This window comes from Rhamphochromis longiceps, linkage group LG17 (assembly GCF_057381845.1).
Source record: "Rhamphochromis longiceps isolate RC_006_pf linkage group LG17, R_longiceps_female_GT1.1, whole genome shotgun sequence".
Lineage (NCBI taxonomy): Eukaryota > Metazoa > Chordata > Actinopteri > Cichliformes > Cichlidae > Rhamphochromis > Rhamphochromis longiceps.
The window spans coordinates 25,641,092-25,653,687 of NC_140573.1; the positions used below are offsets into that span (position 1 = coordinate 25,641,092).

Genomic DNA, 12,596 nt, shown 5'->3' on the forward strand with positions numbered 1-12,596 from the left:
TGGGCTCATTAGCCATTTTCTACATTACAGGAAAATGGCTAATGTGTTAGTCCCCATAGGGAAATTACTTCTCTGCATTTAACCCATTCACCCATTGAATGGGTGGGCAGCCACCAATGCAGCGCCCGGGGAGCAGCGTGTAGGGACGGTACCTTGCTCAGGGGCACCTCAGGGTAACCGTTCAGTGACCGACCTTCCGATCATGGGGCAACCACTCTACCTACTGAGCTATCCCTGCCCTTGCCAATAACAAACATATTTATAAAAACTTTGTTTGATTCAGTGAGATAATATAATTAACTGGGTACAAACCTAATATAAAACGTTTAGGGTCAGAAAATATTTGTATTAAAATTATATCCTGAATGAAAACTATGATTTTTTTAATGTCTTTAATGAAGGTAGGCTATTATAGACAAGTACGACCCATCTGGGCCATTTATCATTATGCTGTCATATCATTTGGATCAACAGTTTTCTTCTATAGCCTAGGGAGGGGGGGTTACAAAAAACATCTTGATAAAAAATCTAGTCTATATGGGAAATAAAAGTTAGAACACCCATAGGGAATTGGGGACTTCTAGTCCTCATGCACCAGCCATAGAATAGGAGTCCCAGCTTACATCGTACTTCCTAATGCTATGTCTTGGATAGTCTCCGGGCACCTTTGCAGAGCTTGCAGCTTGTGCCCTGATGGCTGTGGTAGACTCCTGCCTCTATGGATCTGGCGATTAGGTTCTGTTCTTGTGCTGCCATGATCAGAGCCTCCGTGTTGTCCTTTACTGTACTTATAGGATTTCTTGATGTCAGCTACTTCCCCTATCTGTTAATAGTACATCCCATGCATGGATGAGGGTCGACTGTGTCTCTCAGTACCGGTACAGTGAGATTAAATAAACAAGGAAAAACTAAAGAATTCCTCGTATTTGCTCCTGAGAATCACATACTGTTTGGACATAGTTCCTTAAAACGCCTCTAGAGGGCAGCGATCATGCATCGTGTGATCCTGACATGCACAGGAGAAGAAGACGGACATGTTAGCTTTGTAAGAAGCAGAAGAAGAAAATCACAAGTTTTGTAGATTTATCATACATGTGCTTCCGTCACCGAACGTAACAGAAGATGTGCCCTAGCAGGTCGTATGAGAAGACACAAAACAGCAACAGACTGACGCTACTGAGTAATAACCAGCAAAACTTAATGTGTTGAGTACGCCTGCGCGTTTCTACCAGATCGTCGAGCCGCCCTTCCTCCCCGGCAACTTGCACCGCAGGGTCCGGCGGACTGCAACTCACAACAACCCCGAGTTGATTTGCTTATTCGCTTGAGCGCTTTTTGAGACAACATGGAGAGCCCACGACATGTTAATAACGGTAAGCTAACGTGTATGTAAAGATTTCTATGTCGCAACGAGTTATTGGCTTTTCTTTTTGTGTGTGTGCGCCCGATTTTGAACATGGCGTACCCCGCTCTGACATGGCGGTATCGTTGTGCTACGTTACAGCGCCAGGGAGCTGCTGCGTGCGGTGGTTAGTGGAAGGAGCTCAGCGTCAGCAAAGATAGTTATCTAACAACGCTTTCGGTTATTTTATGACTGCATGCTTTAATGTAGCGGGCAGGGGTGGTTAACTAGCAGCAGGGGGTTGGCATCAGTTAGCAACCGAAATTAGCACTAACTGTAACAGCCACAGATGCTGCCTTCGGGGGCTTTAACCAGAGTAGCGAAGCGTTATGACACCTAATGTATGAAAGTCGAATAAACATTAAATATATAACGAGCAACGCCGTTTATATATTGTTATTCAAACGAAAAAGTGTGTTGATGTGTACATGTACTTTTACAGTCCCTAAGTTTTCCTCATTAGAGAGCCCGGGCTTTCACAGCCGAGTTTACCATCTGGGTAGAGACGCTCATGCCTGGTGCATCATAATTACGACGCTCTTGTTAGCCTGTGAATGTATATGGGGGTAGCCGTATCAGTCACCCTAAACTCCCAGTGCCTAGACCCACCTGAGGGCCCTGTTGTGCCAAAGTGTGGCAGATATTTCTGTTTCGTCGTTGTTGTTTTGTTTATTTATTCTCTGATATCTTTACTTAAAATAATTATATATAAAACAAAGAAATTATCTCTGTCTGCTTTATTGTATCTATATTTATAATGCTCTTGATCCTGATATTATTGCGAATTACAGACCTATTTCCAAACTGCCTTTTATCTCAAAGATTCTTGAAAAGGTAGTTTACAAGCAATTAATGTCCTTCCTAGAAGAACACGGTATTTTAGAAGTTTTCCAATCTGGTTTTAAAGCTTTACATAGTACCGAATCTGCCCTTTTAAGAGTTTTTAATGATGTGTTTTTGGCAAATGACTCAGGTGACTGTGTTATTATTGTGCTGTTAGATTTAACTGCTGCTTTTGATACAGTGGATCATAATATTTTAATTTCCCGTTTAGAGCAGTTGGTGAGTATGCGGAGTACCGCACTGCAGTGGCTCAGATCCTATTTGGCAGAGCGAACTTTCTCTGTGAAACTCGGGGAGTTTGTATCCTCTGTTGCTTCTCTTCAATGTGGGGTCCCACAGGGTTCAGTTTTAGGCCCACTTCTTTTCTCTCTATATCTCCTACCCCTTGGGTCTATTTTCAGGAAACATGGGATTTCTTTCCACTGCTACGCCGATGACTCCCAGATTTATTTCCCACTTAAAAAGATAAATGGCTTCTCAGTAGACCCGCTGCTCAGATGCCTTGATGATATAAGGGCCTGGATGGCTTTGAACTTTTTACATTTTAATGAACAGAAAACAGAAGTGATGGTTTTTGGTGGCGCTTCTGAGGCCACTATTATAGATCTTGGTTCACTGGCACAGTATGTTAAACCAGTCATCACTAATCTGGGAGTTAAAATAGAGGCAAATCTTAAACTTGAAAGCCAGGTCAGAGCTGTTGTAAGATCTAGCTTTTTTCATTTGAGGGAATTAGCCAAAATAAAGCCTATCTTATCGAAACAGCATTTTGAGACAGTAATCCATGCCTTTGTTACTTCTAGGCTGGATTATTGTAACGCACTTTATTTTGGGGTTAGTGATGCGTCCATTAGGCGCCTGCAGGTTGTGCAAAATGCTGCAGCACGTCTTTTAACTGGAACAAAAAAGTTTGAGCACATTACCCCAATTTTAATTTCACTCCACTGGCGACCTGTACATTTTAGGATTGTTTTTAAAATTCTCTTATTTGCTTTTAAATCTCTTAATGGCCTGGCCCCCCCCTACCTCTCGGAGCTACTACAACCATATACACCTGCCCGTTCCCTTAGGTCCGCCAATCAGCAGCTCCTTAAGGTACCAAAAACTAAGTATAAATCTAAAGGTGATCGTGCTTTTGCTGTAGTTGCTCCAAAGTTGTGGAATGATCTACCCTTGCATGTTAGGCAGGCCTCTTCTCTCTCTGAATTTAAAAGTCTTCTTAAAACATATTTATTCGCTGAAGCCTTTGGCATTGATTAGAGGGGTTGACTCAATTTGTTTTGACATGTTTCAATTTATTTTAGTTTTTTAGTTATTTATTTTATCTTATCTCATTTTAATTTTCTTTACTTATGCTTTTAGCATGTACAGCACTTTGTGAACTCTGGTTTTATGTTAAAGTGCTTTATAAATAAAGGTGGTATGGTATGGTATGGTATAATAAATCTAGTTCTTTCGGTTTGTTTATACAACTGTAATGTTAAACCTGTTGAAATTTCTGCTGTCCTCCTGGCCAGATCTCTCTTGAAAGAGATTTTTAATATTAATGAGACATTTAACCTGGATCTACCTTGCAACAGGAAAATTCTTACAGGCTCTCAGTGACTTCACATCATTACTGAGCAATATGTTTGACATATGTTGACAGACTATAACAACATTTTAAATTCCCATGCTCGTTTTTTGGCACATACCCCAAATCACTTTTTGGAAGACGATCGCTTTTGACACAACACACCGAAGCTCTCAATTGCAAACTTAGTGAGGTTCACTTCAGCTGTAAGTCACTGTGTAAAAGTTTTGAGCCACCTCTCATTACTTTGTATATTTCTCCCAAAGCTAGACTTTCTTGTAATTCTTTGTGATAGTTTGAACTATTTGAGCTATTATGAATTATTTGAGCACAAGAAAGGCTTCTAACTCAAGGGATGAAGCAGTGTTTCATCTATACTTAAGCGGCAATTTAGCAAAGAACTCATTTTAAATCGTATCTTTAGTCACTTTTACTAGCAGCCAGTGACATAAACACTAAATCACAGTAATAACACAGTGTGACAACATAAAATAGTAAGTCCTGAAGAAACGGGAAGAAAATCCTGCAAAGGCCTGACAATAGAAGCACCTTGCTCATCAGTTGAGCCATCTGCTCTTCACCTCAGTGGAAGGTTGGTTGTTGAGAAGTCATTCTTAATGAAGGGAAAGGCTGAAGTATGCTAAATCACCATGTAATGCCATCTAGCAGACATCTGATTAGGAGGTGCCTCATTTTTTTCACTGTTTCATTTCACTGTGTGTTATACTTGTATAACTATGCATGTGACAAATAAAGAACCTTGAACCTTTTAATCATGAAAAATGATTAAACACACTGCCAGTGCACACTATCGGTCATGGATTGGCCTCAGACAGGTCGTGAGTCTGGATTTCAACTTTATTGGAGCAGTGTGGGATCATCTAAAGATGGCTGACATCCAAAGAAGAGCTTTGAACGTCCTCCCAAAAGCCTGGAGAACTAATCCTGAAGACTAAAAAAATGACAAGGAATCTTCTGTGAGACAGTTCAGGATGTGTTGAACAATAAAGGCGATACCGGTGTACCAAATGCTCACGTTCAGGCTTGTTGTACAAACTTTTTTTTGTCATATATCCCTTTTTCCTGGCGAAATGTAAGCAAATGAGATGTGACTTGACTTTTTTTTGTTTGGTTTTTACAGCACTGTATATAATGCGTTACTTCATGTAAATGCAGTTGACCTTAAATCAGTGATCTTCAGCATTTATGAGCTTTCATTCATGTGGAAAGTTTGAAATAGACTCCACTGTCTCTCTTTCTCTCTGTGTTTGCATAACAGCAGTGGAGTTGCACCTCGTCTGATCTGTTTTTGTCAAACAATTAGTGTAACGGCCAGTGGAGAGCACATTAATCTAGTGCTACATTACGCCTCCAACCTGCTGTAAGCACTAATCCACAGGAAGTGTTCAGCATCATCGTGCTTTACTTCACTTTAAGAGTTCCCTTCACAGGTGGAAAGCTATTCTGGCTATGCTCCTAAGCTTCTAACTTAATTTCTTTGTAACGGAGCATGATTTCTATCTGGGACTATTTAACCACAGCCTTCAACATCTGCTCCTTCATCCACTCCGGGACTTAATCCATTTTCAATCTTGAGCACCTAATGCAGAGATATTTTGTCATAAAGTCAAAGCAGTTGCTTCTTCACATTCTCTTGATAGTTTCCGTTTATTTTGCAAGGCTCCAGATTAATTTAATCTACAGTGAGTAACTCTTTAAATATTGTACAAATATTTTCCAGATCCACCTCTCCTGTTGCCATCTCTTCGCCTCTTCATACCTCCTCTGCGCCTGGTATCTGCGGCCATGTGGCACGTCGTGCAGGGGGGAAGCGTGCACGACTATGGGATGGTGGAGGAGTTCATCAGCACGGTCACAGAAATCGTGCCTGAGATGCTAAATGCAGATCAGAAAGCTCAGCTCCTCCTGGGACTCAGAGCACGGGTAAGTCCCTCTTGTGGAAGAGTGGCTGCCATAGGCGAGGTTTAGAGAAATCTTTGGGGCCCTTGATTGAAGTCACTGGAGGCTAACGGCTCTTTAGAGATCGACGTCGTCACCCATCTTTCTGAATTGCATTCTTTCTAAGAAGAGCAGAAACAGTGTTACTTGTGCTGTGCTGTACTAATGTACAGTAAAAAAAACTATTGCTTGTGTAACATTAAAGCATGCAGACCAGTTCTAGTAGCTTCCCTAAATAAAACTGAGTGAGTTCACCAGATGATAAAGTGCTGCATGGTGAGAGAACTGGAAATTTTTTTGGGTTAGGGACTCTAAAATGTATCTCTTTAACTGTTATGTAGTTGTACAGCTGTTTATTTTTACCCTATAGTCATGTATAATACTGATAACGGATCATTTTTTGAAATCCTTCCCAAACATGGACAACAGGCCAATCCTGTGTGGCTGTGTTGTTTTTAGTAATGGTTACAGTAATCAGGGAAATGTGGTGTGCTGACTGTTTGCTGCCTTGTTTAATCAGGCCTGTTTCTAAGCCAGGAGAGTCCCTGCTGTAGTTGGACTTTGTTAATGTTTTTTTTAATTAATAAAATCTTGTTTCAGGTTGTTCTTGAATTGTGTCGGACCGAGCAGATAACGGACAGAGAAACCATCGAGATGCACCTGAACAGGATCAAGGCCCTCGTGTCGACTTGGGCAGCACAGGTTAGATCCTTTAGAAGAAAAACAAGTGCCCTGTAGGCCAGCAGCCTGGTCATAGTTTCCCTCTGATTATTATTTTTTTTTTTCTTCCTAAATTGCAGCTTGTGATTTTTAGTTTTTTTTTTTTCCAGCCGTCTTTTGCAGATGTTGAGTTTCCAGAGTCCAACTTTGTGGATCAGGTTGAATTGTTGTTGAAGGATCCTGAAGAGAAGGACAGGTTCTTCCAGGTTTGTAACATCATGTGCTGTCAAACTCATGTATCCTATCTAATAATAGAGAAACAGAATATATAATACACATTTCTTTTCCACCCTCAGCATGTTTTCCCTACTGACTTTGGGCCTGAATATGACAGTGCTATTCAGGTTTTAATGCTGGACTTCCTGTCCAGATTGGAGAAGCTTCTTCCAGTTCCAGATATTCAACAGGTACTAGAATAAGTGTGGCAAAGCGGCCTTTCCAGCACTGTTCTACTTCCCTAAATAAGTCCAGTTTGCATTTAAAAAATTACAAATTTTCCAAGTAATCTTTCAAGTCAGAAGAGGGTTTATGGTGAAATTTTGGCCTTGGCTACCTTTTTATTTCCTTTTATTTGTATTTTTTGCATTTCTTCTCTAGACTGCTTCCATGCTCAGTGCCGTCCCTTCAGCTCTGGAGGAGTGTACACACTCGGTTCCTGACCTGCAGCACCTAAAAACTGTACTGCAATATCACACAACACTGGGACATTTCGACTGGAGCGGTGAGTCTCGTCTTGGGTCACGAGCACATTGTTGCTAATGTAGTCTGAATGGATGATGGACTTGTCTACAAACACTGTCCAGCTGTTCTCTGAGCTGTAGTGATCTCTGGCATGATCTGCTCATCTCAGTTGGCATACAATACAGCAGCAAAGTGTATTTAGACAGAACGCAGACATGTGGAAAAGGTTAGAAGAGTTTATTTGCAGTTTATTTTCAGTTAGGTTATTTGTAGAAAAAGTAACCTGATGAACATTGTTTCACTTTGAGAGAAGATTAAAATGTCCTCAACCTGTTACTAAAACAATTAAAGTTTAAATGGTCCACATTCTACTCTCTTTTACTTCTGTGGAAGAAATGTAACAAAAACTACATTTATCTCTGCTTTGCAGCATACCAACTAGGGCTGCAAAAATTAGTCGACTAGTCACGATTACGTCGACGATCGTCGACGACTGATTTAATAGTCGATGCGTCGTTTGAAGCTTTGTAAGATCCCAAAAGACGCAGGAATAAGTGGTAGGATTTAAGAGTGTAATAACGGACTGAAACAGAAGATGGCAGCACTGCATGTACAAGGATGCCAGCTGCCGTTAAACCCCGAAGAAGAACTAGCTCTGTCCCAGAATTCATAGCGCAGCCCAACGCAGTTGTCAACAATGGCGGCAGCTAGTTAGTTTTAATATTACTCTTAGTATTCTTTCTGGGTCACAAAATAAACGTTTGGCGAGAATGTAGCTGTGTAAACCTCAAATATCTGCTCAGTTTATCAAGACACCACATATTTTCAAAAGTGCTCCGACGTTTTCGGAGACGTCTGTTACCCACCAGCTCAATAGTTAGCCGGGGTTCAAGGCTCACTAGAGCCCGTGAGAACACCGGACTCCCAGCAAATCGTTTTCAAACCCACCGCTGTCTTTCGTTACTCAGGTTAAACATATATAAGTCACTTAGATAACTTAAATGTTATTGTTTGGCTTTTTTTAGTACTTTATTTGTTCCTGAGTAAATCGGTTTGGCTAAGATTAAAGTTATAGTTTTTACACAGCTGAATAAACGTCAAGCAGACAACTGATTATCAGAAGTGTGAGATGGTTGAGAATATACTCCGGTGTCCTGTTATATTTTAGATAACAAGGAGCAGACGGCTGAGTTTATTAAACTTCACTGAAACAAAATGCAAATTTCATTAAAATTTAATAAACTATCATCTTGTCTTTATTTTTAGTTAGCACATAATGATAGTTATATAAGAGCAGATGTGTGCTGGTGCAATAAGCTGTACGTTTTAAGTCCAATCGTTGCATGATCTGATTAGTCGACTAATCGCAGAAATAATCGGTGACTAGTCGACTATCAAAATAATTGTTTGTGGCAGCCCTAATACCAACCGATAATTGGTGGTCAGAACATTTTTCTTCTTTGATGGTTAACTAGTCTCATAACATTTGTCATAAACAGACCATTCATACCTAAAAACATCCAGCTCTTAAAATTAGGTGGTAGCACTTATTTTATTTTTTATTTTTTAAGCACCATCTTGACCGGGGTTCCAAGAGATCTGAAAATGTGATGTGAACCGATCGATGAGAGCAACTCATCACGAAAATGAAAGCTTTTACATAGTTTTATAAACCTGACAATAAAGGAAATGGCTACGCAAAAAACAACACCACAATCACACAGTCTGACACAAAGTCATACACCAAGCAGGAGGTATACCATCACTTAAAAAACAAAAAGTAATTGAGGAGTCTAGTTATGTGTGCAGTCAATTATATTTTTCAGGGGATTTTTTTGTTTCTTTGTTTCGTACATACAGCGTAGTGGCTTCTTTGTCATATTAACAATCTTCCAATTATATTTTGTGAATCTTTGTGTTAATCTGTGGAAAGTCCTCTTGCTCTTATATTGAAAGTTCAGAAGCTGCTAACCAGTTAGCTTGAGGTCTTCTTAATTCACATTTTTGCACTGGTTGGTGAACCATTTCAGTGCTGTGGTGGCCCACATAGTTTCTCCTCGTGTGGTCAAACAGCATTCAACTCCACCATCTTGGACTCCAGCAGGCAATGGTAGTTCATTTTTGGGCAGCTAGAGGGCAGCTCTAACCAGAACATCCAGCAGGTGAAGAGCTGCTTTATGACTGCAGAGCAAATGAGGACTACAGAAGCTTCCTGAAGTCCAAGATGGGCGAGTTGTGGTCCCTTCATGGGATTTTTATAATATCACAAGCACACTACTCACAACATTACAGGAATATTTGGACTAACACAGAATAACACCAATTCACAACCCCCAAGAGGGACTGGTTTAGCACTTGGTGGTCACTCTATTTTTTTTCTAGTTTTGGTGTTTGTTTGTGTCCTTGCCACTGCTAGGAGCATGGAATGGTACATGTAGGCCACTCAGGCTGCAGGAACCTTTTACCAGCAAACTGATATTATGCACAACACTACCACGAACACACTTTTGCTTTTTCTTTGAGCTTTGACACTCTAACAAAACTAATGCATTCTTCTTTCTCCTTCAGATGAAACTCAGGCCATTCCATCTTCATTTGGGAATTGCATCCTGTCCTCGCTGTCCCTTCCTCAGCTGGAGAAGGTTGTGATCGATCCAGACCAAATACAGTTACAGCACGCACCAGAGCAGCTGGAAAGCTGCATGACCGTCCAGGTGGAGGGTGAAACTGTGACGCTGCTGGACTACATCCAGATCGAACAGGCGCCCAGTTTGGTCGATGACCAAGAAGAAAATGTAATAAATGAGGAGGAAACGGAAGAAGACGGAACGCAAGAGGAAGCAGGCGATGCCTTAAAGCCGGCCGCTTTTCAACCACTTAAACAAAGCAAAAGACTTGAGTTGAAGAGAAGAGCCTTAAAAGAGGATCAAGACTCAGCGACGGCTAAGAGACAAAGGAAAAAATACCCTAACAATAAAACATGTCCTGTGTGCAATAAGACTTTCCTGCGGGCAGCGGCCATGAGACGGCACCAGGAGATTCACGATGCAAACCGGGACCTTAAGTACAAGTGCACCAGCTGCGACAAACGATTCAGGGACCATTACGACATGAACAGACACACCATGCGCGTCCACGAAAGGGGGGAGATGTACAACAGCGGTAAAGAGGAAGACTCAGGGGATCCAAGCACCTCAGAGATGTCAGAAGACAGAAACTGCTCTTTTTGTGGGAAGTATTTTGCTCGCCGAGTGGATATGGAGCGGCACATGAAGTCTCACTCAGAGGATCGCCCATACAAGTGCTCTTTCTGTGAGAAGAAATTCAAGAATCCTTATGTTTTAAAGAGACACCAGAAGGAGATCTGTAAAAGCAGAGAGCAGAAGAAGGTAAGGAGGAAAGAGGCTCAGCGCTCAAATACGCAGCCAGCTTCGGAGGTGTCGATGGAGGGTAAAGTCTGTCCCATCTGCAGCAGGATCCTCCCCTGCACTGCAGACATTGCAAAGCATTTACGATCTCACTCCGAAGAGCGTCCCTTTATTTGCGTCACATGTGAGAAAGGCTTCAAGTACAAAGACACGTTAAAGAAGCATCAGATTATTCACGGTCATGAGGGCCTCAGAGAGGAGCAGACCAAGACGGTGGAGCAGATTTTGGCTGAAGCCGAAACTTTTACGCAGAACTGCGTGGAGACTGGAGACGCTGATAAGCAGGAAAGTAATCTGGACACTCCTGCAGACACATGTGAGGAGCCCCCCGCTGTGCCTGTGCGAAAAGTGGCCAAAAAAGGCCTGAAAGTATGCCCGGTGTGCTCTCGAGCGTTTGACAGCGTCAAAACCCTGAACAGACACATACAGTGTCACACGGACGATCGGCCGTATCACTGCGTCCACTGCAAGAAGCGCTTCAAACACATGCACGGCCTCAAGAGACACCAGATTTACGCCATCTGTCACAAGAAAACCAGTCGATTCTTGTGGAAGAAGGAGCATAGGGCGGGGCCGAGCCAAAGCGACGCGAGCAGCGCTGACCTCCAGCAAGGGGCCCCTCTGAAGATCCCAGTGTGGTGTTCCAACTGTGGCAAGCACTTCGAATACCTGTCCGCTTTGAAGGACCACCAGGAGAACGTTTGCAAGCTGGAAATGAGGGATATTATGAAATGTGACGACTGCGGGAAAGAGTTCAAGAGCATGACCATGCTCAAAGTGCACCAGAGGATCCACGACCCCCTGTACTGCAAAGAGTGTGGGAAGATCCTGGCAAACGAGGCTGCCTTTGAGAGGCACAAGCTAATGCACAGACCTATGCAGTGCACAATGTGCGACAAGACTTTCACTTTACTGAGACGCTTGAGGGAACACTACGAGAAACAGCACAACTTCTCCGGGCCGTATCCCTGCCCGCAGTGTGACAAAAGCTTCATCCAGCTGTCCTACCTCGCCATTCATCAGAGAATCCATAAAGGAGAGTTCCCTTATGTTTGTAACTTGTGCCCGGAGAAGTTCAGGTCCTCCAACTGTCTGACGGTGCATCAGCGGAAACACACTGGGGAGAAACCCTTCCTCTGCTGGCAGTGCGGGAAGTGCTACCGCTCGGCCTCGGAGCTCACGGTCCACATGGGAACGCACTCGGAGGAGAGGCCGTGGGCCTGCACACAGTGCAACATGGCGTATCGTACCAAGCTGCAGCTCACAAACCACGTGGAGCAAGTCCACATCGGGGTCCGGTATCCCTGCAACAGCTGCGGCAAGCAGTTCATGAAGGAGACGTCACTGAAGAGGCACGAGCTCATCCACACAGGAGAGAGGCCGCACCAGTGCACCGTGTGCGGGAAGACCTTCCTGACCGCCAACGAGCTCAGGCTCCACAACAGGTACCACACCGGGGAGCGGCCATACAAGTGCGAAGTGTGCGGCAAAGCCTTCATCCAGTCGGGCTATTTGAAGTCGCACATGCGGATCCACACGGGAGAGAAGCCATTTAAATGTGACATATGTGACAAAGGTTTCAGGTTGTCTTACCACATGAAGAAACACAGGCGGACTCACGCCGGGAAGCCAAAGAGCTACGTATGCGAGGAGTGTGGGTTAGCGTTCCTCCAAAAAAAATCCCTTTGTGAACACTCGCTCACTCACGAATTTAAAGTGGAGTCATCTTTCACAGAGGATGTGAGAATAGAGTTTCAGTAGAAATCCAAATCTCTCTTAATGAGATGGTTCACCAAAAACACTCTGACCGGTTTAAACGTTGGTGCTTTTGTTGCTTTCCATTCATTCTGATGTTCTGAAGAACATATCATTGATCTCTAAGACGTGTGTATCTAAAACCAGTGAACATTTTCAGCTTGCAAATCTTTCTGCAATAAAAAAAACTTGAATTTTACCATCTCTTCTTTGTTTTTGAATGAGAAAATTGCTT

At 42.7% G+C, this 12,596-nt stretch overlaps 1 protein-coding gene across 1 annotated transcript; it reads left to right on the plus strand.

The window, feature by feature from the left end:
- The first annotated feature begins 1,016 nt into the window (after positions 1–1,016).
- Positions 1,017–12,560, plus strand: LOC146649783 (uncharacterized). Its single transcript, XM_085386876.1, has 7 exons — positions 1,017–1,373; positions 5,560–5,762; positions 6,378–6,479; positions 6,608–6,703; positions 6,794–6,904; positions 7,095–7,218; positions 9,747–12,560. The coding sequence occupies exons 1-7, from the start codon at positions 1,346–1,348 to the stop codon at positions 12,365–12,367; spliced, it is 3,285 nt and encodes a 1,094-aa protein (XP_085243002.1). The 5' UTR covers positions 1,017–1,345; the 3' UTR covers positions 12,368–12,560.
- The last annotated feature ends 36 nt before the right edge of the window (positions 12,561–12,596 follow it).

What these genes read in the sequence shown, in the direction of transcription:
- LOC146649783 (XM_085386876.1), top strand. Translation starts at nt 1,346, where the DNA reads ATGGAGAGCCCACGACATGTTAATAACG. An exon ending in TCCTGGGACTCAGAGCACGG is followed by an intron (nt 5,763 to 6,377) that starts GTAAGTCCCTCT and finishes ATCTTGTTTCAG; the next exon opens with GTTGTTCTTGAATTGTGTCG. An exon ending in AGAAGGACAGGTTCTTCCAG is followed by an intron (nt 6,704 to 6,793) that starts GTTTGTAACATC and finishes TTCCACCCTCAG; the next exon opens with CATGTTTTCCCTACTGACTT.